Genomic DNA, 24,246 nt, shown 5'->3' with positions numbered 1-24,246 from the left:
GTCAATTTTGGAAATGTTCCTTGTATTTGTTTTTGGTTTTGTTTTTTTAAGTTTTATTTATTTATTTATTTATTCATAGAGACACAGAGAGAGATACAGAGAGAGAGACAGAGACACAGGCAGAGGGAGAAGCAGGCTCCATGCAGGGAGCCCAACATGGGACTCGAGCCCGGGTCTCCAGGATCACGCCCCGGGCCGAAGGCGTCGCTAAACCACTGAGCCACCCAGGCTGCCCTGTTCCTTGTATTTGAACAGAATCTGTGTTCTGTAATCATTGGCCTCACTGTTAAACCTATTTGTAGTAGGTCAAACTTGTTCATTGTTGCTTGAGTTACCTACTGGTGCATAGCAAGTCAGTCCAAAATCTTAGTGACTTAGCACATGTCATGTGGTCGTGATTCTGCAACCTGGACTCAGCCAGGCAGGGGTTGCGGTCCTTCCCTTGGTGCGGTTTGGCTATGGGTTGCTTGAGGGCGTGGCTCAGCTGGGACCCTGCGGGGCAGCTGGAGCAATCTCCCTTTGCAGGTAGTTCCAGGATCATCACCTTTTCCCACAGTCTCTCCAGCGCAGCAGCTGAACCTGTCAAGGCAGCACAGGGCTCTGACAGCACGGAAAACAGAAGTTATCAGGCTTCCTTAAGGCTCAAAACTTAAACTGGCAGGGTATCACCTCGGCCACACTCTATTTGTCAATCCAGATCGACACATCCAATCCAGATTCATGCCAGGAGAAGTGGTTCTTTGGGGGGCCACCAAGGTAAAAGAGTCCCACATTCATATTTTTTGATTTCTTGAACTATTAATTATTAGCAGAGGTGTGTTTAAAAATAATAAAAATAAATAAAAAATAAAAAACAAACAAACAAAAAAAGAGGTGTGTTTAATCCACACTCACACCCCAGCAGTGATGGTGGATTCCTCTGATTCTCCTTGAGATTGTGTCCATTCTTTCCTTTCAATGTTTGAGGCTGTTTTTAAGTGCGTACAAGTTTAAAATTGTTATATATTACCAGTGCCATAAACTTTTTTATTGTATAAAATGACTCTTCACCACTAGCAATGCTTTCAGACTTAACATCTACTTTGTCTCCTATTAATATAGATATGCCGACTTCTTTCGTTGAGTATTTGCCTGGCAAATCTTCCTTCATTCTTTTACTTTGATCTTTTCTGGGTCATCAGGTATGAGCAGGTAGCTGGCTGGACCTTATTTTTATTTTATCCAGTCTGACTCTTGTTGTCTTTGAGCTATTTTAGTCTGTTCACACTTATTTTGATGAGCCATATATTTGGATGTATTTACACCTCATTCTGCCCCATTCATCCTGCTTTTTATTCCTGTTTCTAGCTCCTTCGTTCCTCACATTCTTCTGTCTTGGTTGACTTTTGCTTCCTCATTCCATTTTTCCCGTCTGCTGATGTGGAATTTGCACACTCTATTTCTCTTCATTTTGTGTTTACCCTAAACATTTCAGCATGAATATTTAACTCGACAAAGTTTAACATTAATCAACATGTTTATTCTCCACTCAAATAATTCAAAAATCTTAGGGTACTTTATGATCATCCCCTCCATATATATATATATATATATATATATATATATATATATATATACCTTTGGTGTCCAGTGTTCAAGTTCTATTTTTCCTTAACTCCACAAGTTAAATTTATTATTTAATATATAGTCAGTGATAATAATTACCTATATATTCACAAACTGTCCTCTCTTTCTTTCTGTAGGACAGAGCTTCCTTCTGAGATTATTTTTCATCTTCTTAACACACATCATAGTAGATTGCCAAAGCTGCCATAGCAAAAATACTATAGACTAGGTGGATTTGCAACAGAAATTGAATTTCTCACATTTGTGGAGGCTAGAAGTCCAAAATCAAGGTGTTGGCAGGTTTGGTTTCTTCTATGGCTCCTCTCCTTGGCTTATAACTGGCCATCTTAGGCAGCCCAGGTGGCTCAGTGGTTTAGCACTGCCTTCAGCCAGGCCAGAGTGTGATCCTGGAGACGCAGGATCAAGTCCCACGTCGGGCTCCCTGCATGGAGCCTGCTTCTCCCTCTGCCTGTATCTCTGTCTCTGTCTCTCTCTCTCTGCCTCTCATGAATAAATTAAATATATATATATATATGTCAAAAAATACAAATGAAAATTATAATTGAAATAGAAACATAATGGTATGTTAAGTTGCAGACTAAGACACAGATGAAGAGAGTAGACAGGAATACAGACCTGAAAATATTACCTTGAATCCAACACAAAAATACGGAGAATAAGAGACAGGAAAGATCTACTGAACATATTAGCTAACCAGGGTTCCAGAGGGGCTAGAGAGAAGAAGAGGCAATATCTGAAGAAATCATAGCTTAGACTTTTAAGTTGATGAATGCTCAGCTTGATAAATGAAATCTAGATGGAGATATACTATTGTGACTTTGAAGGACATTAAAGACAAAGAGAAGGCCTTAAAAGCAGCCCGAGAGAAAGCAAATATAGCTAGTGTTTATATGATAGTCACTAGGGGCCAGGAACTGTTCTAAGCCTTTGCATGGATTAGCTTTTGTAACCCCAGAAGCAACAACAGAAAGTGAGAGCCGATTGGGCTGCCCAGTTTTCATTTTTAGATGTATTATTTGGTTCTTGTTCACATCTTCCCAGACTTTTTTTTTTAATATTCTCTTATCCCTCATTCATACTTTAAATACCCTCATTTATTTCTCTTTTTTAAGATTTATTTATTTATTTTAGAGAGAGCATGCATACACACACGTGCATGCAGGAGTGACGGAGAGGGGCAGAGAAAGAGGGAGAGACAAACGAATCCTAAGCAGACTCTTGGCTGAGCATGGAATCCGACATGGGGCTTGATCCCAAGACACTGAGCTCATGACCTGAACTGAAACCAAGAATCCAAAGCTCAGCCACCCAGGCACCTCTCCTTCTCTTATTTCTTTAGAGATATTAAGCATATTGATTCTATCAATCTGTATTTGACAAGTCTAGTATCCCACATTTTTGAGTATGATTTTGTTGTCTGTAGTTTGGACTGGCTTTCATTCATGATGCCTTATTTTATTCTGTGTTCACTGGTTGTTAGAGAAATGTACGCTCACTTCCCTTGGAACTTAATCTGTTGATAAATGATTGACATCCGTATGTTGATTTTACCAGCTCTTTCACTGAGCTTGTAGTCCTTTTTGGGCCTGGATTTACACAGGTATCTTCTATCAGACTCTCTACCTTTAATGATTTTTAGGCTTCATCTCCCGCAGCCAGGAAAATAGAAAGTCTGATCTTCAGGGGTTCAGCAGATGTTGTCAGGGCAGCTGGTGGCTTTACCACTAATCCACTTAACTCTAAATTTTTGTTTCCGCTTTGACTTTGGCCCTTGAGCCTTTCTTACTCAGCTCAGTGACTCTTTAAAAAAGTTTTGAATAGTTTACAAGGCATTTTTAATTGTTGCAGAAGGGTTGGTCTGAGTATTTGGTCTACAATCCTGTCAGAAAAAGAAGTCTCTTTATTACTTCTCTTTTCCATCTCTTTCCCCCCATCCTTCTAGAACTCTTAGCATTCCCATGTAACTCTCCCACCCTTCCTCTCATGATTTCCATCTCTTTATAGTTGTCCTTTAGGTTTTGAGATACTTCTTCCATCTTATCTTTCCATTCTCTCATCTTGTTTCGATATTTCTCAATAGTTACCATCATCATTTATTGTTGTTGCACAATGCCATTTTATTTATTTTATTTTAAAAAAAAAGATTTATTTATTTGGAAAGGGGAGGGGGTAGAGAGAGAGAGAAAGAGAGAGAGAGAGAGAGAGACTCTGCATTGAGCACAGAGCCTGATGCAAGGCTTGATCTCATGACACTAGGATCATGACCTGAGCTGAAACCAAGAGTCAGATGCTCAACCAACTAACTGTGCCACCCACTTGCCTGTACAATGCCATTTTATACCATGAGCAACTCTTCAGAGGTGGAATGACAATAATGGTGATGGGATGATGATAATAATGATGGTGATGATGGTGGTGGTGGTGATGATGGTGATGAAGATAATGATGTAAAGCATTCATCTATTTACCATTAGTTGAGATGTTCTGTTTCTTCTCTCTGGCACCTGGGTCCCCCTAAGCCTATTCAGACTTTCTTTTTCCTACTCAGAGCTCTTTGGCTTTCAGGGAAAACTCTTAGGGTCTCTTTTTAGTGAGAAAATATGATGCAACAGGCAAGATGTTGCTCCTCTGATGAGCACATAAAGGAAGCTCCATGTTTTAGCAGTTGTAGCTGTTGCCAAGCTCTCGTTCTCAGAAACGAGAAATCTTTCAGTACCTTTGCCCATGCAGCTCTCCCACATTCTCCCCAGGCCAAAGAAGACCTCACATGGACCTACATTCATAGGATGCAAGGGGATTTATTCTTTTTGGGAACTCCAGAGTCCTGGGCCTTATCCCAGGCCTTGGAGCTGCTGACCCCCTCACTCCAACCCAGCTGGAGAGTGAGAGTCCTGTGGCTGTTCTCTTTTCTAGAGATTCCAGAGAAGCTCACTATTCCACATATGCATTCCAGGGCCTGCCATTGGACCCTCCCTCCTGGCTGCCCCTTAGCTCAGGAGGTGGAATTGAACACAAGTTGGGAGGAGCATTCAGGCCACCCCTCCCACCCCTCTACCAATTTTTAAACACATGGTGGCCATCTGTTTACAAATTTTGATCTTGCTTATTTTTAGGAACTATATGTTATTTCATCTATATGGCTGTACCTTAATTTATTTAACCTGACCTTTTCCCAGGTTTTAGATTGTTATACAGTGTATTGTCCTTATGAATTCTTCATCATCATGCCAGTGTTATTATTCTAAACTTCTAGCAATGGGTCCCCAAAGCTCCATGATAATGATAATAATGTTAGAAATTATTGAATGTCTATGATATGTTAGGGCCTTCCTTATATGTGTTAGCTTATTCAACATTTATCACAGCCCTATTTTTTTCATGATTTTATTTTATTTTATTTTTTAAGATTTATTTATTTGAGAGAGAGAAAACAAGAGACAGAGCACAGGTGGGGGCAGGAGAGGGGCAGAGGGAGAAGCAGACTCCTGGCTGAGCAGGGAGCCTGACCTGGGGCTTGATCCCAGAACCCTGGGATCATGACCTGAGCTGAAGGCAGATGCTTAACTGACTGAGCCACCCAGGCACCCCCCTGATTTTACATATAAGGAAACTAAGTCTCAGAGGGGTTGAGTTGTTCAAGGTCACATAGCTAGTAGGAGATAGAGCCAAGTTTCAGAGTTCTCATGCTTTCATCCGTTTCATACTGTACATGTGGAATACACTGGGTCGGGTTTCCAATCCATCTTCTGCAATTTACTTGCTGTACTTCCCCTGACATGTGACATTAACTTCCTGGGACCCAGAATCTTCTATTACAATAATCTCTGCCGTGCCTCCCTCCCAGGAGGTTTCAGAGGACAAATGAGTTCATGTATGTGGAAGCACTTCAAAAACTATAAGGTGTCATACAAATGTAAGGGATAATTAAGAGATTATTAAGTACACAGATAAACTTGTTTACCTCAAGCACCTGAGCCCTTTGACAAATATAAAGTATGTCCAGAGACCTTATCAAATCCCCAAATTGGACTCAGCATAATAATTGCATAAACACAGACACAAAGTTATTTATAAAGATACAAAGCTATTTGTAAATGTCGTCCAGAGCACTTACTTGTTCGGAGGATTTTGTGAATCACCTTTTCATAATTTCTTTTGACTGAATGAAGAGCTAATTCTGGTCCACTGCTGAATTCTACATTTTCCTCTTTATTTGTTCCTTAAACAGAAAAATTTCTATTTCCTGTTTAAGAAACACAGCTTTCTGAAGCCTCTGCAAATCCTTTTCACTTCTGTCATAAAATTTGTGTTTTGTCTTCTTGCAGAAAAAGACATTTTCATAAAGAAGACGTTCTTTTTCATCAACTATTGCAGGATGACGGAGTACTAAGTAATATGTTGACTCACAGGTGATAAGATTCATGCCTCTGTAAATGACATGCTGCATATCATTAGCACTCAGGGACCTCAGGGAGTTGAGGTCCTTGCATACCCTGGTTCTGGGGCAGAAACTAGGGATTCTGAAAGTCTCCACTGTGCTTGGTGACTTGAGCATCTTGGCTCCCTAACTTCCCTAATGTGGAAGTTTCTTGACACAAAGAATGCATCTTTTCCACCTTTGGCTTCCTCTTCCAAAGTCCCAGGTATCTGGCATTTTCATGAGTATGCAGAGGTTATTTGCAGAACGGGAAGACATAACATCACAGATCACTATTTCTTTTTTTTTTTTTTGTATACTTTTTTAATTGGAGTTCGATTTGCCAACATATAGCATAACACCCAGTGCTCATCCCGTCAAGTGCCCCACTCAGTGCCCGTCACCCAGTCACCCGGTCCCCCCGCCCACCTCCCCTTCCACTAACCCTTGTTCGTTTCCCAGAGTTAGGAGTCTCTCATGTCCTGTCACCCTCTCTGATATTTCCCACTCATTTTATCTCCTCTTCCCTTTAATCCCCTTCACTATTTTTTAAATTCCCCATATGAATGAAACCATATAATGTTTGTCCTTCTCTGATTGACTTACTTCACTCAGCATAATACCCTCCAGTTCCATCCATGTTGAGGCACATGGTGGGTGTTCATCATTTCTAATGGCTGAGGAATATTCCATTGTATATATACACCACATCTTCTTTATCCATTCATCTTTTGATGGACACCGGGGCTCCTTCCACAGTTTCGCTATTGTGGACATTACTGCTATAAACATTCAGATAAAGGGCTAGTATCCAAGATCTATAAAGAACTTATTAAACTCAACAGCAAAGAAACAAACAATCCAATCATGAAATGGGCAAAAGACATGAACAGAAACTTCACCAAAGAAGACCTACACATGGCCAACAAGCACATGAGAAAATACTCTGCATCGCTTGCCATCAGGGAAATACAAATCAAAAACACAATTAGATACCACTGCACACCAGTGAAAACGGTGAAAATTAACAAGATAGGAAACAACAAATGCTGGAGAGGATGTAGAGAAGGGGGAACCCTCTTGCACAGTTGGTGGGAATGTGAACTGGTGCAGCCACTCTGGAAAACTGTGTGGAGGTTCCTCAAAGAGTTAAAAATGGAGCTACCCTACAACCCAGCATTTGCACTGGTGGGGATTTACCCCAAAGATACAGATGCAGGGAAAAGCTGAGACACCTACACCCCAATGTTTATAGCTATAATGTCCACAATAGCCAAACAAATCACTGTTTCTATCACTCACCCCTCTCTAATCAGAGACAGAGATCCAGCGAAAGAGAGAGCAGGGCTCCAGTCGGCCCTGTGTGGAACCTCGCTACTTGAGTCAGTCGTTTGCAAGCTGATTTTTACTTTTTCCACCTGGTGAGGACAGTTTGGGGACAGGATCATCTTTAAGACTTGCTAAAATAATCCAACAAGGAGGCCATTAAGACTGAAGTGACTTAGGAAAGCAAACCAAAATAGAAGCCTGTAAATGCTTCAAGGTTACAAAATCAAAATGCTAAAAAGACAGCCAATCACAGACAGCCAGCTAGCCTATATAAGCTATAGCCAATCAATTTCTTTTCTTTGCTTGGGGCACTTTCTCTATATAGGTCTTTTCCTTGGTCCACTCCAAGGAGCATTCTTAACCACTTCTGGTTTGACACGTCCCAATTTGAATCCATTTTTGCTCAAATACTGCAAACTCTTACAATTTTTAATATGCCTCAGTTTACCTTTTAATGGACCATGGTTCCCAAATCTGGCTAGTCACCTGGTGAAGAGATAACCTGAGCTCCTTCCAGGAAGTTCTGACTCACACTTCATCTGGGACAGGTATGAATCTGTAATAAGGTCAGCTAACTCCTAGCAAGAACTTTCTTGGGTCTCAGCAGTGTGCCAGGTGTTTTATGAGTTCATGTTTTCGGTTTATGCCTTCATAACCATAGGAGGCAGATGCTATCATCGCCCTCATTTTGCAGAAATTAAAGCTAAAAACAGGGGATGTTAGGAGGATGGGTGGGAGTTGCTTATAAACTGCAACCAGTAAGGGATTGCAACCAGAGCTGAGATTTCAGCTCAGACCCAGCAACTGCAGACCCCTATCACTGTGCTACATAAAAGACTTTTTTTTTTTTTGGCGGGAGGGGAGTGGGGGGGCGGGGGGTAGTTAGTTTCTGGTGATTTGGATGGTTAGCCAGCTTTTAGAGAAGACAGAAGCCCAAAGGCCATGCCACTCTCAAAGGGTGTATGTGTCTGAAAATGTGTGTCCCCTTCCCCCGCGTTTCTGGAAGGAAAATGGTTTAGGAACAGCATTCTCTGTAAACCTAAGGCGAGCAGCTGCACCTCCTATTGGCATTTTCGGGCTACACAAAGTTCACTGGGCTAGCCTCCTGCTCTCGCAGGTTGACCCAATCTGGGAGCCCAGGGAGCATCTTTCTGTACACCTGGCACTTCTGGTCCCTCCCCGTTTCGCCAAGCCCCCAATCCCAAACCCGTTCGCCGTGATTGACGTGAGCCCGGAGCAATTATAACCGGTCATGGCGGACGGCCGCTCCGCCTCCCCAGCGGCCCCGCCTCCCTTTCATTCTGAAAGAAAGAACCTCATCCCCGGCGCCCAATGAGAAGCGCCCCCACCCCACAGGTCCCGCCTCTTTCGGCGCCGATCCCGCCCCGAGGGCGGGGGGACGCCCGCCTCCCGGCGCGGCGCGGCCCAATCGGAGGGCGCGTTCCCCCGGATGGACGGCAGCCGGCCCAATCGGCGGGCTCCGGCGGCGCGCGCCCCGCCCCTCCGCCGGGGCCGAGCGGCGGGCGAGAGCGGGCCTCGGGGCGGCGGCGGCGGCGGACGGGCGGACGGACGCGGCCTGAGGGAGCGGCCGGCTGCCGCGCGGGGCTCGCCTCGCCCGCGGCGGGGTCCATGGCCTGAGCGGCCATGTCCGGCGTGGTGCGGACCCTCAGCCGCTGCCTGCTGCCGGCCGAGGCCGGCGGGGCCCGCGAGCGCAGGGCGGGCGGCGGCGGGGCCCGCGACGCGGAGCGCGAGGCGCGGCGGCGCAGCCGGGACATCGACGCGGGGCTGGCCCGGGAGCGGCGTGCCGTGCGGCGCCTGGTCAAGATCCTGCTGCTGGGCGCGGGCGAGAGCGGCAAGTCCACCTTCCTCAAGCAGATGCGCATCATCCACGGCCGCGAGTTCGACCAGAAGGCGCTGCTCGAGTTCCGCGACACCATCTTCGACAACATCCTCAAGGTGCGCGCGCCTCCGCGGCCCCGCCCGCGCACCTGCGGCCAGGTGTGCCCAGGTGTGCCCAGGTGCGCGCAGGTGCGGGCCCGGGTCTGGCCGCAGCTCCCGGCGGCCGAGTGCCCCCGGCTTTGGGGTGGGGGTGAGGGGGGGCCTGGGGGGGGCGCGCTGACCTGGGGGGGACCTGGCTTGGCTTGGTGGGGGTTGGCCTGGGGAAGCTCTGACCTGGGGGAGCACTGCCCTGGGGGGGGGCGCTGACCTGGGGGAGCACTGGCCTGGAGACGCACTGCCCTGGGGTGGGGGAGCTGACCTGGGTGGGTGCTGGCCTGGGGGCTTGGTGCTGGCCTGGGGGGGGCCCTGACCTGCGGGGACACTGGTCTGGGGACGCATTGCCCTGGGGACTTGGTGCTGGCCTGGGGAGGCCCTGACCTGGAGGGAGCGCGCTGGCCTGGGGGCGGCGCTGACCTGGGGGCGCTGTCTTGTGGGGGACCTGGCTTGGCTTGGTGGGGGTTGGCCTGGGGAAGCACTGCCCTGGGGGGGTGCTGGCCTGGGGAGGCCCTGGCCTGGGGGCGGGGGGTGGGGGTGGGTGCTCACCCGGTCTCCGCGGCAGGCGGACCCTGGCATCCGCCTGTCCCTTCTCGAGGGCTGGGGGCACGCAGAGGCGGAAAAGCCGGCCGGCCTGGGCGGATTGGGAGGGCCCGGTCCTGGACACCGTCGGGGACGCGCCCTTGCAGGATGGCTTCTGCGCGCTTCCCACACTGCCCGCCCCCTGGGGTCCGGGAGCCTTTCTTTTCCTTGCCCTCCCACGAGCGGTGTGGACAGGAGGGCAGGCCCGCCGCAAGTCTCTCCTGTGTGGAACTGCCTGTTAGGAGAATTTCAGACCGACACAAAGTAGCGACTAGAACAAGCCCTGCGTACCCACGCCCCCTCCCCCAACGCCGGCGCTGGTCTGCTCCTGAACGCTGCTTTCACCTAGACCCCTGCCCCGTGGCTTGAAGCAAATCGCAGACCTCGTATAACTTCGTTAGAAAGTATTTTAAGCGTATGCCGCCAGCAGATAAGGCCTCATTTTAAAAACAACCACGGTACCCTTATCAGACCTAAGAATTAGTTACTCCTTGCTTAAATATCCTCGGATACCCAGCCAGTGTTCCCATTTCCTCCGCGGCCCTGTAATTGTTTTGTTGCTCTGCATCAGGATACAAATTAACTCCTTGCTTTGCAACTTTCAGTGTGTCTCGTAAGTGGTGTGTAATCGATCGTCTGGCTCTCTTATTCCTTGTTCCTCTTATTCTTGGAGGGGGAAAGTGGGGAGGGGCACAAAACCTGTAGAGTTGACAAAGTCTGGGTTCTAGTCTCTTTCTACTGTGAGTCTGTGCCAAGGGGCCCCAAAGAAAGGGAATCTGGAGAAAATTGATCACGAGCAGCAGAAAGTAAATTCTCTCCTACACCTAAGGTCATTTCGGGGGTTTTCTGGTTGTGTTTTTTAGTTTCTCCCTACTCCCTACTCGCCCTGCCCTCTCACCTACTCTTTTCCCAGGCCCATTTTCGGGAAAGCAAATTACAGGTATGTCTCAAAGCAGAGGTAGAGGAGAGTTTGTCATACCAGACAGCTGTCTGGAGAGTACATTTTATGGTGCCCCAAGGGACTTTAAATTTAGCAGAGGGCTGTAGAAACCCATCTAGGACATTTCTTTCACTTCACCCATGAGAAAGACGCTCCAGGCCTCGCAGGAAAGTGGCTCCTCGTTGGGATCTGAGCACTGGAACTCTGGGTCTGAACTCCCAGGCCTTCCTCCTTCCAGGCTTGCACTGGCATTCCCACTTTCTGTATTTGTTATTAAAATAATTTATTTTAATAGAAATAGCTCTTTTAGAATCTTGCCGGGAATGAAAGGAAGAGAATCATTTGAATGATAAAACCCTCCTTTCCTTTTCACCTCTTTCAAAAGCCTCTCTGTGAGTCAGCTCTGGCCAGTACTTCATCAACTTTAAGGCTAGGAGCCCAGTGTGATTCAAGGGATCCACTGTGTGCTTAAAATTCCCCTCATCTTCTGGGGTAAAGTGCATGTCATTGTCTTTCTCTATCACAGAGCCAGATTGTATTTTTGCTGCTTTTCTGAACCTCCAAACCAAGCAGGTATAAAAATATGAGGATTTGGCTGACTCCTTCCCACTTTCTTTTAACTCTGGAGGTGGAGAAAATGTTTAGAAACATAGACTCTCAAATCTAAGTCGTTGTGTTGAGTGCATTTTAGAAAACTCAGTCTTAACCTTTTCCCGTTGCGCAGAAACAGTAACTTGTACTGCCTTCCCAATCAAAAGAAATAAAATTTGTTAGCATCCTATTTTCCTTCCCAACCTTTTACTAACTGTAGTTCTATTTTAAATTCACTTTACCTGTTGTGACTATTTCAATAACTAGTTGGAAATTCATCTTCCAATTTTTTTTTATGTTCCAATTTTTAAAACCAAAAATTCTTCTTTTTGCCACACCATTTTTAGACCAATCGATTTGGGAATAGACCTTTTAAATTAATTGCTTTGTAATGGCTTTAGTAATGGACATTTGAATGATACTGTTTAGCGTGATATCTATGTCTTCACATAGATTTGGTGTTAACAGGCTGTTTTTGAAGTACTATGTGTCATGCACATTGCCCTGTCCTTCGTGAGTGACATTTAGTTTTTATCATGCTTTAGATGGTATTGTCCCATTTAGCCAATGAGAGAATTGAAGGTAGTTTAAAATCTACTCAAGGTCAGCTACCTAATTTAGTAGGTGGCAGAGCGGGGAACAAAACCTAGTCTTAAAAAAAAATTTTTTTTTTTTACTTTAATTGTGGGATAATTGTGGAGTTCCATCCAGTTGTAAGAAATAACACAGAGCCCATGTACCCTTTACCCAGTTACCTTCCATGGTAATACCTTGCAAAACGGTGATACAGTATCACAACCACAATATTGACAATGCAGAATCAAGATACAGAATATTCCCATCACCTTTAAGGATCCCTTATGTTGCCTTTTATAGCCACTCCTTTCTGCCCTTCCCTGACTCTGGTGATAACTGATCAGTTCTCCAATTCTATAATTTTTATTCATTCCAGATTATTATGTAAATGAAGCCATGCAGAATGTGACCTCTTTTATCATTCTGCAAAATTCCCTGGAGAATCACACATTATTGTGTGTGTATTGAAAATCAGTAATTTGTGCCTTGTGTTTGCTGAGTGGCATCCATGGTAAGGATTTACCACAGCCCACCATGTAACCATTCACCCATTAAAAGGCTTCTGGGTTGTCCCAGTTCTCTGCCTGTTATGAATAAATTTGCTATGAGCTTTCACCTACATGTATTTGTACATACACACATTTTCCTCTATCTGGAATAAGTGCCCAGGAGTGCAGTTGCTCAGCTGTATGACACTTACATGGTTAATGTTACAAGAAACTGCCAAACTTTTTAGAGTGCCTGTGCAGTTTTACATTCCCACCAGCAACGTCTGAGTGATCCAGTTCCCCCACATCCTCGCCAGCATTTTGATGTCCCTTTTTTATTTCAGCCATTCTAATAGGTGTGCAAGAGTTAGCTCATCACTGTTTTAATTTTCATTTCCCTAACAGCTAATGATGGAAAGTATCTTTTCTTGTGCTGATTTGCCATCCATATATCCTCTTTGGTGCAATGACTCTTCATGTTTTTTATCTATTTTCTACCTAGGTTCCTTGTTTTTTTATTGCTTGTTGTTCATTGTGTTTTATTGTTGGTGAGTGTTTTGAGAGGGTTTTATTTATACATTTTAGATTCTGGTCTTTTGTCACGTATTATGTTTTACAAGTATTTTCTCCCAGTTTGTAGCTTTCCTTTTCATCCAGAGCAAAACTTTTTTTGATGAAGACAGTTTATCCGCTTTTTTCCTTTATAGACAATGCTTTCGATATCAAGACTAGGAACTCTTTGCCTATCCCTAGGTCCCAATATTTATTTTTTTCTCCTAAAAGTTTGGTAGTTTGGGGCACCTGGGTGGCTCAGGGTTGAGTGTCTGCCTTTGGCTCAGGTTGTGATCCTGGGGTCCCTCAGGGAGCCCGCTTCCCCCTCTGCCTGTGTCTCTGCCTTTCTCTGTGTTTCTCATGAATAAATAAATAAAATCTTTTTAAAAAATAAAAATAAAAGCTTAGTTTTACATTATACGTTTAAGTTCCTAATCCATTTTGAATTAATTATCCCATGAAAATGTGTGAGGTTTACTTGGAAGTTTATAGCTTTTGCTTTTGTTTTGTTTTTGCCTTGAATTTTCAGTTGTTCCAACACCATGTGGTGAAAAGCCTGTGCTGCTTCCATTGAATTGCTTTTGCACCTTTGTCAAAAATCACTTGGCATATTTGTATGTGCCTATTTCTGGGTTCCACTGATCTGTATATCTCTCCTGCCATTATCACATTCCATTGATTGTAGCTATTCAGTAGGCCTTAATATTAGATAGAGTGCTTTTTCCCACTTCATTTTCCTTTTTCAAGATGGGCTTAGCTATTCTAGGACCTGTGTCTTTCCTTGTATATCTTAGAATAAGCTTGTCTGTGTCTATAAAAAAATCTGGGTCGCCTGGGTGACTTAGTTGTTGAGCATCTGCCTTCAGCTCAGGGCGTGATCCCAGGGTCCAGGATAGAGTCCTGCTTCGGGCTCCTTGCAGGCAGCCTGCTTCTTCCTCTGCCTATGTCTCTGCCTCTCTCTGTGTGTCTCTCATAAATAAATAAAATCTTTAAAAAATCTTCCTGGAATTTTGATAGCAATTGCATTAAACCTATAGATCATTTTGGGGGAGAAATGACCTCTCTACTTTGTCGAGTCTTCCAGTCCATGAACATGGTATGTCTTTATTTCTGTCTTCTTTGATTTCTTTATCAGCATTTTGCAATTCTCAGACTCGGTATGTGTTTCAAGTGTATACTAAGTATCTTACTTTCCTTAGAGCAGTTGTAAATGATACTATGCTTTTATTCTCAGTTTCCACATGCACCTTGTTCATATACACTGATGCAATTGATATTTTGGTCTTGATTTTGTGTCCTGTAAACTTGCCGAATAAACTTAATTGTTCTAAGGGCTTTCCTATAGATTCCTTGGGGTTTTCTACACAGATTATCATGTTCTCTGCAAATAGGGACAGTTTTATTTCTTCTTTCCCAATACCCATGGTTTTTATTTCTTTTTCTTTCCTTAATGCAATGGCTAGAACTTCTGGTATTATGTTGTATGAGAATGGTGAGAGGCATATTTTCTGTTTCTTTCCTGGAGCTGATGATTTGTATCTTTTATTTTTACAGTCTTAGAGGTTTATCACTTTTATTTATTTATTTTTTGCCCATGAAGAACCAGCTTTTGTTTCAATAACTTTATGGCTTTCTTCTTTTCAATATCATGTATTTCTGTTCTTATTTCCTTCCACTTCCTTTGGGTTTATTTTGCCCTTTTCCCCCTAGTTTCTTGAGGTAAAGATTTGGATTATTTATTTGAGACCTTTCTTCTTTTCTAATTTAAGCATTTTAAGTGCTATAAATTTCCCACATGGCACTGTTTTAGCTGTGTCCAACATATTCTGATATGTTGTACTTTAGCTTTTATTCAGTGTCATGTGTATTCTTATTTCTTTTCAGATATTTCCTTTGACCCATGGATTATTTTTTTAAGATTTATTTATTTATTATTTATGATAGACATAGAGAGAGAGAGACGCAGAGACACAGGAGGAGGGAGAAGCAGGCTCCATGCCGGGAGCCTGACGCAGGACTCGATCTCGGGACTCCAGGATCACGCCCTGGGTCAAAGGCAGGCGCTAAACCACTGAGCCACCCAGGGATCCCTGACCCATGGATTATTTTGAGATGTGTTATAGTTTCCAAGAATTTAGAGACTTTCCTCTTATCCTTCTGTTATTGATGTCTATGACTTAATTAAGGTCAGAGAACATACTTTGGATGATTTCAGTTCTTTTAAATACTTTAGGTTTGTCTTTTGGTCCAGAATATGGTCCATCGTGGTATATATTCTGTGGGCCTTTGTTGGTGAATATTCATGGGCACTTGAGCAAAACATGTATTTGTTTGATGGGGTTTTCTACACATGTCAGGTATTACTGTTGGTGGTGTTGAGTTTTGTATCCTTGCTGATTTTTTTTTGTTTAGTCATTAGCTAAGAATAAGATGTAGAAGTCTCCCAGCTGTAATTGTGGATTTGTCTATTTCTCTTTTTGCTTTGTGCATTTTGAGATTCTGTTGTGTGGTATATAAACATTTAGGATTATTATGACTTTCAGGTGGATTGATCCTTTTGTCATTGTATAATATCCTTTTTTGCCTCTAGTAATTTCTTTGCTCTGAAGCCTACTTTATCAGATATTTTATTTTATTTAAGATTTTATTTATTTATTCATGGAGACAGAGAGAGAGAGAGGCAGAGACACAGGCAGAGGGAGAAGCAGGCACCATACAGAGAGCCTGACGTGGGACTCGATCCAGGGTCTCCAGGATCACGCCCTGGGCTGCCGGCGGTGCTAAACCGCTGCGCCCCTGGGGCTGCCCCAGATATTTTAATATAGCCACTTTTTAAAAATGACGTTTTCATGTTGTGTATTTCCCCATCCCTTAAACCTATCCACATTGTTGCTTTGAGATGAGCTTCTTACAGATAGCACGTTGTTATGTCGTATTTTTTTTATTTTTATTTTTTTATTTATGACAGTCACACACACACACACAGAGAGAGAGAGAGAGAGAGAGAGAGAGAGAGAGAGAGAGAGGCAGAGACACAGGCAGAGGGAGAAGCAGGCTCCATGCACCGGGAGCCCGACGTGGGATTCGATCCCGGGTCTCCAGGATCGCGCCCTGGCGCCAAACCGCTGCGCCACCCGGGGATCCCTATGTCATATTTTTTTAAGTTCTGTCAGTCTTTGTTAATGACTGTGTGTATTTAGGCCATTTACATTTAAGGTAAGGTAATTAATATGTTGGGCATAAGTTTCCCATTTTGTTATTTTTCTGTTTGTTTTTTTGTTTTGTTTTGTTTTTACTCTCCTGTGAGTTAAACATATTTTAGGATTCCATCTTCATCAATTGGTGATTGATTTTTTTAGTATGTCAATTAAAGCTTTGTTTACTTTTCTTGGTTGCTCTAGGTTTACAGTATACATGCATAGCTTATCCCAGTGCACTGGCATTAGTGTTTTACAACTATGAGTGAAACGTAGGAACTTCCATTTAGATCCCTTTACCCTCCCCACTTCTTAAATATATATATGTTTTTAAGTATTTGTTATTATACATTGAGTACCACATCAGATGGTTTTATGTCAGTCATCAAATATGATTTAAGAAATCTGTGAGAGGGGATCCCTGGGTGGCTCAGCGGTTCCGCGCCAGCCTTTGGCCCAGGGCGCGATGCTGGAGTCCCGGGATCGAGTCCCGTGTCGGGCTCCCGGCATGGAGCCTGCTTCTCCCTCCTCCTGTGTCTCTGCCTCTCTCTCTCTCTCTCTCTCTCTATCATAAATGAATAAATTTAAAAATCTTAAAAAAAAATCTGTGAGAAGATAGTTATATCTGCCCGTGTTTTTACCTGCTCTGATGGTCTTTCCTCCTGAGGCTCTGAGTCTTCCGTTACCTTTTCTTTTCTGTTTGGAGAACTTCATTTAACCATTCTTAAGGGTGGCCTTGCCACAACAAATTCAGCTTTTCTATATCCAAGGATGTAGCCCCTTCATCCTTGAGATCTCTTTGCCAGTTATAGAATTCACAGTTGACACATCCTTTTAGTACTTGTAAAATGTGCCTTATTCTTGCCTTCATTTCAGATGAGAAATTCACTGTCATTTGAATTGCTCTTTCTATGTAAGTAAATGTGTCCTATCTCTCTAGTTGCTTTTAAGATTACGCATTGGTCCTTTAATTCCCAGAGTCTAACTATGATTTGTCTGGACATAGGTTTCTTTCAGTTTATTATGTTTAGGGTTTGTTCAGCTTCTCGAAAATGTACATTTGTGCCTTTTGTCAAACTTGGGAAGTTTCAGGCCATTATTTCTTCAAATATTTTTTTCAGCCCCACTCTTTGTCCCCTCCCTCTGAGACTCTGGTGATAGGAGGGTCAGTGGCTCTTCTTACGGACCTCCCAGTCCTTGAGTCCTTGAGTCCTGTTGAGTGGGATGTGACATCAACTCTTCCCAGCCTGGTTGATCCCAGGGAGTATTAGGAACAGCAGAATGGCAACCAGCCCAGCCTCCCACCCCGTTCTCCTGCCCTCTGGGACTGGATCAGGGTGGAGGCCCTGCTTCCCACTAACACCAACCTGGTTGGGGAATTGGAGCACCTCCTGCACTTCCAGACTTGAGTTAAGAGAGGAGATCCTGGCTTGGCTCTGCCAACATTACCTGCGCCACTTAGAGGATGCTTCCTGGTTCTTCAGGGCAGGAAGGGGAAGTGGAAGATCAGCTTTTCTTTCCACCCTGCCAAAACCTCGGTGGCTGATGTATGCAGCTTTTCTGTTAATATTTGGCTAGAATAGGATAGATGTTGCCAAAGTGGTTTTCTGTTGTAAGACCACCTTTTCCCCAGTCCTTCTGCTAGGGAGAACAAGCTTTTCTCTAGCTCTTTCCCTCTGTGCCTTTGGGCTTTTCTAGCTCGGAGACTGTGCAGCGCCTTGTCCTGGACAGGTAGGCAGTAAGGCTACCTGGGAACTCCCCACCACATGGTTCCTCAGGTCCTGAAGTCCCAGCAGCCTGCCTTCTTGTCTCCACCATCTTTCCTATGCTTGCTTGCTGTGTTCTGTCCAGAGCATCTCTAGTGGTAAGGGAAAGGACTCAGGAGTCATGGGACTACTCCATCTTGGCAGAACCAGAAGTTTCCATCATCCTGGTCTTCTTATTCCAGGTCCAGGACTCCTTCAGGCTATCATTTTTAACTTTATCACCTCACACTACCCTCTGCAGGGATTATTTGACTCTACTCATTGCTTTGACCACCCACAAATACTCCCAGTAAGACTTCTTATTCATTCTTTTCCTTTTTATAATCTTGAAGATGCTGGTTTTTCCCTCCCTGTGTGGGCTATCCCTAAAGTTTGTGTGTATGAACTTGCTTGGTAATACTCTGGTGATGGCAGGTACCTCGGCATTTGTGGGCAGTCTTCAGACCGGCTTGGCTTTATTTCCCAGGGCCTCCACCTTCCTCACCTGTACTTTCAGGAGCCATTTGTGAGGAACAAATCCCACATCCAGCTGGAATTATACACAAGATAAGCCATTTGAAAGGTTAGCATTTGTTTCATGGACAGAAAATCTCACTACCTTACACAGAGTTGTGTGAGTGTATCATTTAACCACCCAGAGATGGGACCTCCTAGTGTATGCTTATGTGGGTGATATAGAAACCTTGTGAAGAATGAGATTATTAGAGTTAGTGGTCTCTTGTTGACACTGAAACAAAAACCAACAAATACTTTCTGATCATATACCCAAGGTGATGTGCTCGCCACTGTGGGGTAGGGGTTAGTTAACGGTGCATCCTGCCCAGCATCGACCCTTCAAGTGCTGTGACTAGCTGGGGAGATGGTTGCACTCTTTAACATAGAGTCTGAATGTATGGCATGTTAATGTCATTGTAAAAGGAGACTGGTGGTTCAGTGAGAATGGGGAAGATTAATTCTGGCTGAGCTACCTGGAAAAGCCTGTGAAGGAAGTATGATTTAAGCTGGCCTTTGAAGGCTCCATGGAGTTTTAGCAGGTGGAGAGAAACATCCAAATGAAACCATCTGGGATCCCTGGGTGGTTCAGCGGTTTGGCGCCTGCCTTCGGCTCAGGGCGTGGTCCTGGAGTCATGGGATCGAGTCCCATGTTGGGCTCCCTGCATGGAGCCTGCTTCTCCCTCTGCCTGTGTCTCTGCCTCTCTCTCTCTATCTTTCTATCTCTCCATCTTTCATGAATAAGTAAGTGGAATCTTTAAAAAAAAGAGAGAGAGAGAGAGAGAGAGAGAGACCATCTCCATGCCATGCGTTTCTACCAGTTAGGACAGAGAATTCTAATAGTATGGATCATTAAGGAGTGCAGGAGCTAGAGAGAACTTTCTGGTGCAGAGGACTAGTCATAATGCAGTGGCTGGCTAGAGACCTTGGTCAGGATGCTCTCTATCTGAAAGTTGTGGCACTAGAAAGTGTCCTGCATGTGTCCTGTTCAACACATGCACATAGTTTAAAGGGGTCCCTTGCCATCCTAAGCCTCAAAGTGGGCCTACTTATGTTGTGTGGAGTGCAGGTTAAGCAATTTTGTGGTAAAATATCTGAGATTATGTTAAATTTCTGTAAATTGAGATCTTTTGCAGGATTATTTCCTATGTCATTACTTTTTGCGAAGGTGAATAGGACTTCGAAGAAGCTTCTACCGCTGTTCTGTATTTTTAAGCACTTTGAAACTCCTGGCCTGCAGAGTCTTTGTTTCTTGGGTTCAGAATCACTTTGCACCTGCTGCTACGGTGGGTTTGTGTGAGAGCAGAAGCGTAAATGCACTTCCAGGGTCTGGAAAAACAGCTGGGGTTTTACTACCTTGTTGGCTAATTGCCTTTAAGTAAGCAAATTTACTTTTACACCTGGACACACATGGTTGGTCCTTTGATAATGCCAAGAAACAAAAATGTCTTTTTCTATCGGTCAAAAAAATCCAGAGGCCTGTCTGGTCCTTGTTGGGGATTCTTAGCACATGGACAACTGGTCTTCCCCTCCAGCTTTCAGGCTGACATGTTGGTTATTTTAACCAAACCAATTTTAAGGGAGCAGTTTTGACCTTCCAGTCATCTGTCACATGAGATTTGGAACATAGCTGTGCTTGATGTTAGATAGTGTTCCGTTGATAGCTCATGATTATTTTCTGTTATTACAGAGTTAAGAGTGAGGCCATGGATCCTATCGGTGGTAAATGGAACTGAAGATCTATACTTAAGGCTTATCTAGAGATGTAATTACAGGGTGATCGTCAAACCAAAGAAGCTAATGTGTGCTGGACCTGGCGCTTCACTTGCGTCACAGCAAACAGTGTCCTCCCTCCAGACACACTGCTTTATTTCCTGTTCTAACTGCTGTAGTTTGTATTTCAGCAAAAGCCATGGTCCTCTGTGCCTCTTCTGTCCAGTGGGCTGGACAAAGCAGCTGCTCGGTTTCACCTGATTGCCCTTTGAGTGAGCAGAATATGAAGAATAGCTGCTGGCCACATGGTTAGATATTTTGAATGATTCTTTTGTGCATTAAGAAGTTTGTCTGGGTCCTGTTAGGGTGCATGTTCAGGTAGGCCCAGGCACATTGGTGTATGGAAAGGAAAACTGCATTCTGCAGTAGTGGGTCAGGAAGCTGACACATCATTGGTTCAGTGGTCTGCGTCCATCTGGAATGTGAGCTCTGGAAGTGCCACATCTGTAGAACAGAAAAGGAACAGTTGTAAAGCTCAGGAGTATTTGCAAGTGGATAGAAAGGAGCTGGAGAGCAGCCCTGCCATTGTCCTGGATAACAAGAAAATGTTCCCCGTCCCTGCTTTCTTAAGCAGAAGCCAAGTAGACTCTCTCAACTTGGGCACCTGTTTTACTGCCTAAAACCATGGCACCAACTTTGATGGCTCTGTTACATACATCAAGACTCAGGAGTGAAGACTGATCTTAATGAATATTGACTGGTGTTAGCCAGTGAACCCAGGCCTGAGGGAGTCAGATTCTGAAACTGAGTTGAGCAGAAACTAAGCCACCGGAACACTCAGATTCAGAACCCATGTCCCGTGCAGGGTTAAAATTGTCATTGCCTTGAATGTTCTGATGACTGTGCATGGTGTTGGTTCCATCCAGCCCTTGAGTGCCTGTCTGGGACAAAGGGAGGTTCACTGCTGGCCCCAGAAAAGGCCAGGATCGATGTTGGGGCCACAGCTAGACCTGCTCCCTACCTTCAGAGCCAGGTCTTTTGCTGTGCTGTGTGTACGGCAGCGAGTCCTTTGGCACTGCATACCTACCTAGCTGGCTTGTGTGGGGACAGGAAACACATAGCAGGGCGTGCAGGAGAGGAGACATCACTGGTCAAGTCACTGGCTGGGTGGGAGCCCCAGCCTTGCTGAAGGAGGCTATCACAATTGTCTGTCTGCAGGCTGTATGATGAGATTCATGTCTGGGACAAGTCAGTGACCCAACTGCTGAGATAAGCTGTAGCAGGGGGTTCAGTGCACCACAGCTTCTGACTGAGCACCATGGGTGGCAGGGTGCTGGCTTTTTCAGGGTAAAATGGTGCTCCTCTTTGAGGACAAGTTATACAGCATGCTGGGTGAAAGACTTGACATTTAGCAAGTTGGGAAAGGGATTGATTATTTAAATTCTTCCTTTGCTGCTGGTTTCCAATATAGGTGAAAGGGAGTAGCTGCTTCAGAAGTTTGATTTTGTAATTTTTACAACCTGGGATGTTTAATCTGTGTCTTCCCCTGATACCAGTTCTATATCTGACATTGTTGGCACACCTAGGATGACCCCAACCTGTGTATTTGTGGCCACGTACATGTTTTCTCAAGAAAATGAAGCTCTGTAAGTCTTGTTTTAGGCTGGGAAGGGAAAGATTTTCCCCTGGACTCTGATGACTTGATCAGAAACCTGTAGGTTGAAAAGTCCAAGTGTGGAGCAATGTGGAAAAGGAGACCCTCCCTGAGAGGTTAGCTGGTCAGGATTGAGAGATGGAAGACTGGCCTTCACCTTCTTATCAGTACATATTGATGCGATTGGGGTTCTTTTGTGTGTGTTTTTTGTTTTGTTTTGTTTTTTTGCGATTGGGTTTTTAAACAAACATGCCAGCACTCCTAGAACATCCTGCTTAAAGCAGATGTCTCATTAAAAGTAATCATCTTGGGAAGCCACACCAACATATACTGATGTGTGTTTGTGTGCGAGATGCTGCAGAAGCCAGGAAGACGTGCCTGCCCAGAAGGAAGAATACCTTTTCTTGTATCAGGAGCTTTGGTTTTTGTGTTTGAGGCCTCTTCTCTGTTACCTCCTTTGGTCCTCAGTAACCCCGTAAAGTCAGATTGGGGGCTTTACTCTGATGAAGGGGAGATTACAGCCCCAGTACTTTCTTGCCTTCCTCCCCTTCCCCCTGTGCTAATGGGAGGAGGAGTGAGCTGCCAGACCAGTGAGTTTTGGAGAAGGATGTACACTCTGGTCTGTCACCTTCAAGGCTCCCTCCTCTGGAGCCACCCCGCCCTGCCCACCGGGAGCCAGTGTTCCTGTTTTGGGGGCTTCACTGTAGGGCGGTCCCACCTGTGTCTGTCCAGCCATGCCAGAGAATGCTTACTGCTTGCTGGTTTGCAGAAACATTAGGGGCTTGACTGAACCTCAGAGTCCCTGAGTTTCTGCCCTCCCCACAGCGTTCCTCACCGGGGCCATCACTCACCTGTCTGGACCTGCTTCTTGACACTGAGTTGTTTCAGGTGGCCCTGAAACACTCGAATCTATTTGACATCATGTTCTGTGGAGCAGCACAAGATACAAACCCTCCTTCTGTGTGATAGCTTTCGACTTCTTTTATTTATTCAACAGATTCCCTACATACTGCAGCTATAACAAGGAACAAAACCAAGTTTTCCTTCCCTCTATGGGTAGAGCTGCCATTAGCCCCACACTGTGTCCTCATAATCCACAGACTTTGAGTTGGGTATTCTGTGACTTGAGGCTGAAAGCACAGGAATCCTGGGGGGGCACCAGGTCTGGGGTGAGCTGGAAGAAAAGAATTCAGGCAGAGGAATTAAGAAAGAGCACAGGAGCAGATGCCCTGAAGCAGTAGGCAGGAAAGAAGCAGGCTTTTAAGGAACTGAAAGAACGTTCTGTGGAAATGCTGGATGGCAAGGTGATAGAGAGAACTTGGTCAGGACCTGGCAGGGCCACCTTGGCCAAGGTAACTGGTGACAGTGGGTAGCGAATGCAGAATTTTGAGTGGAGGATTGCCTTGATTCACTTTTTAAATGCTCCATCCAGGGCAGTGTGTTAGCATGGGGCAGGTTCACAGAACCTGTGATGGCAGTTTCATATGGTCCAACGTAACATTTCGAAACCACTGCAACCCAAAGCAGAAAGGCGATTCTGGGGCCGTGAGGCACATCTCTTGGTCTCTGCCCCACCCCCAACAGTAACGTTGAAGAACGAAGGCAGGTGCATGCACCCTGAATGCTCTCACTAGTCTTCTGCTTCTCCAGAAGCAGACCCGCGTCTGGAATGGAGCCCTGGGAAAAGTTAGGGAAAGCGCTCAAAAGCAAAGGGACCTTGGCAAAAGCAGAATCTGCACTGAGCCAAAGCTCATGAGACAGGAAGTGAGTTTGAAGTGCTGGACATTTTGTAGGATTTCAGAAGAAAGCCCACTGTGCCCCAGACAGGGTCCACTTTCCTTCCCCTGCCCCACCTTCAGACGCCGATTGAAAGCAACATCCATCTGTCAGACTTCAGCTCTGGCCTGGAAAGACTGCTAGAGATGCCATCAGGGAAGCTGCCCCAGAGCCCTCCTGCCAACAACAGGTTGGTGGAGAGAGGCAGCCTGCCTACCCTCTGCCCTGGATCCAGAGGAGCGTGGGGGTGGCACGCGAGAGGGAGATGAAAACCCGAGTCTGGAAAAGACGGTTGGCTGTGAAAGCATGTGTTATATAAGACCAGAGTCGGGGGGTCCGATACAGCAGTAACAAGAAGAAAGGACACATGTAGGGTTAGTGAGACACCGAGAGGCCACACACACGGTTATGTGTCTTGAAAGTCAGACACAGTGGTGGCGGGGCGGCGGGGGGGCGGTGCATGGAAACTTTGTCAGGGTGTGGGGATGGGTCTGGTTCTGCCTGCCACCCATCTCCCCCAGTTGGGGAAGTGGGGCGCTGGGCCCAGTGCTGCAG

General features: G+C 45.1%; 1 protein-coding gene across 3 annotated transcripts in view; it reads left to right on the top strand.

The window, feature by feature from the left end:
- Nucleotides 1-8,908: 8,908 nt before the first annotated feature.
- GNA12 (G protein subunit alpha 12) overlaps nt 8,909-24,246 on the top strand; it is a 109,612-nt gene continuing 94,274 nt past the window's right edge. For all 3 annotated transcript variants that reach the window (XM_055340508.1, XM_055340507.1, XM_055340509.1), the window contains exon 1: nt 8,909-9,328. In XM_055340508.1, coding sequence (XP_055196483.1) covers nt 9,017-9,328 — 312 coding nt within the window. In that variant the 5' untranslated portion in view covers nt 8,909-9,016. The remainder of the gene's footprint in view (nt 9,329-24,246) is intronic.

This window comes from Nyctereutes procyonoides, unplaced genomic scaffold (assembly GCF_905146905.1).
Source record: "Nyctereutes procyonoides isolate TBG_1078 unplaced genomic scaffold, NYPRO_anot_genome, whole genome shotgun sequence".
Classification (NCBI taxonomy): domain Eukaryota; kingdom Metazoa; phylum Chordata; class Mammalia; order Carnivora; family Canidae; genus Nyctereutes; species Nyctereutes procyonoides.
Note: the sequence above shows the minus strand (reverse complement) of the source record. Positions and strands in the feature narration are given on the sequence as shown.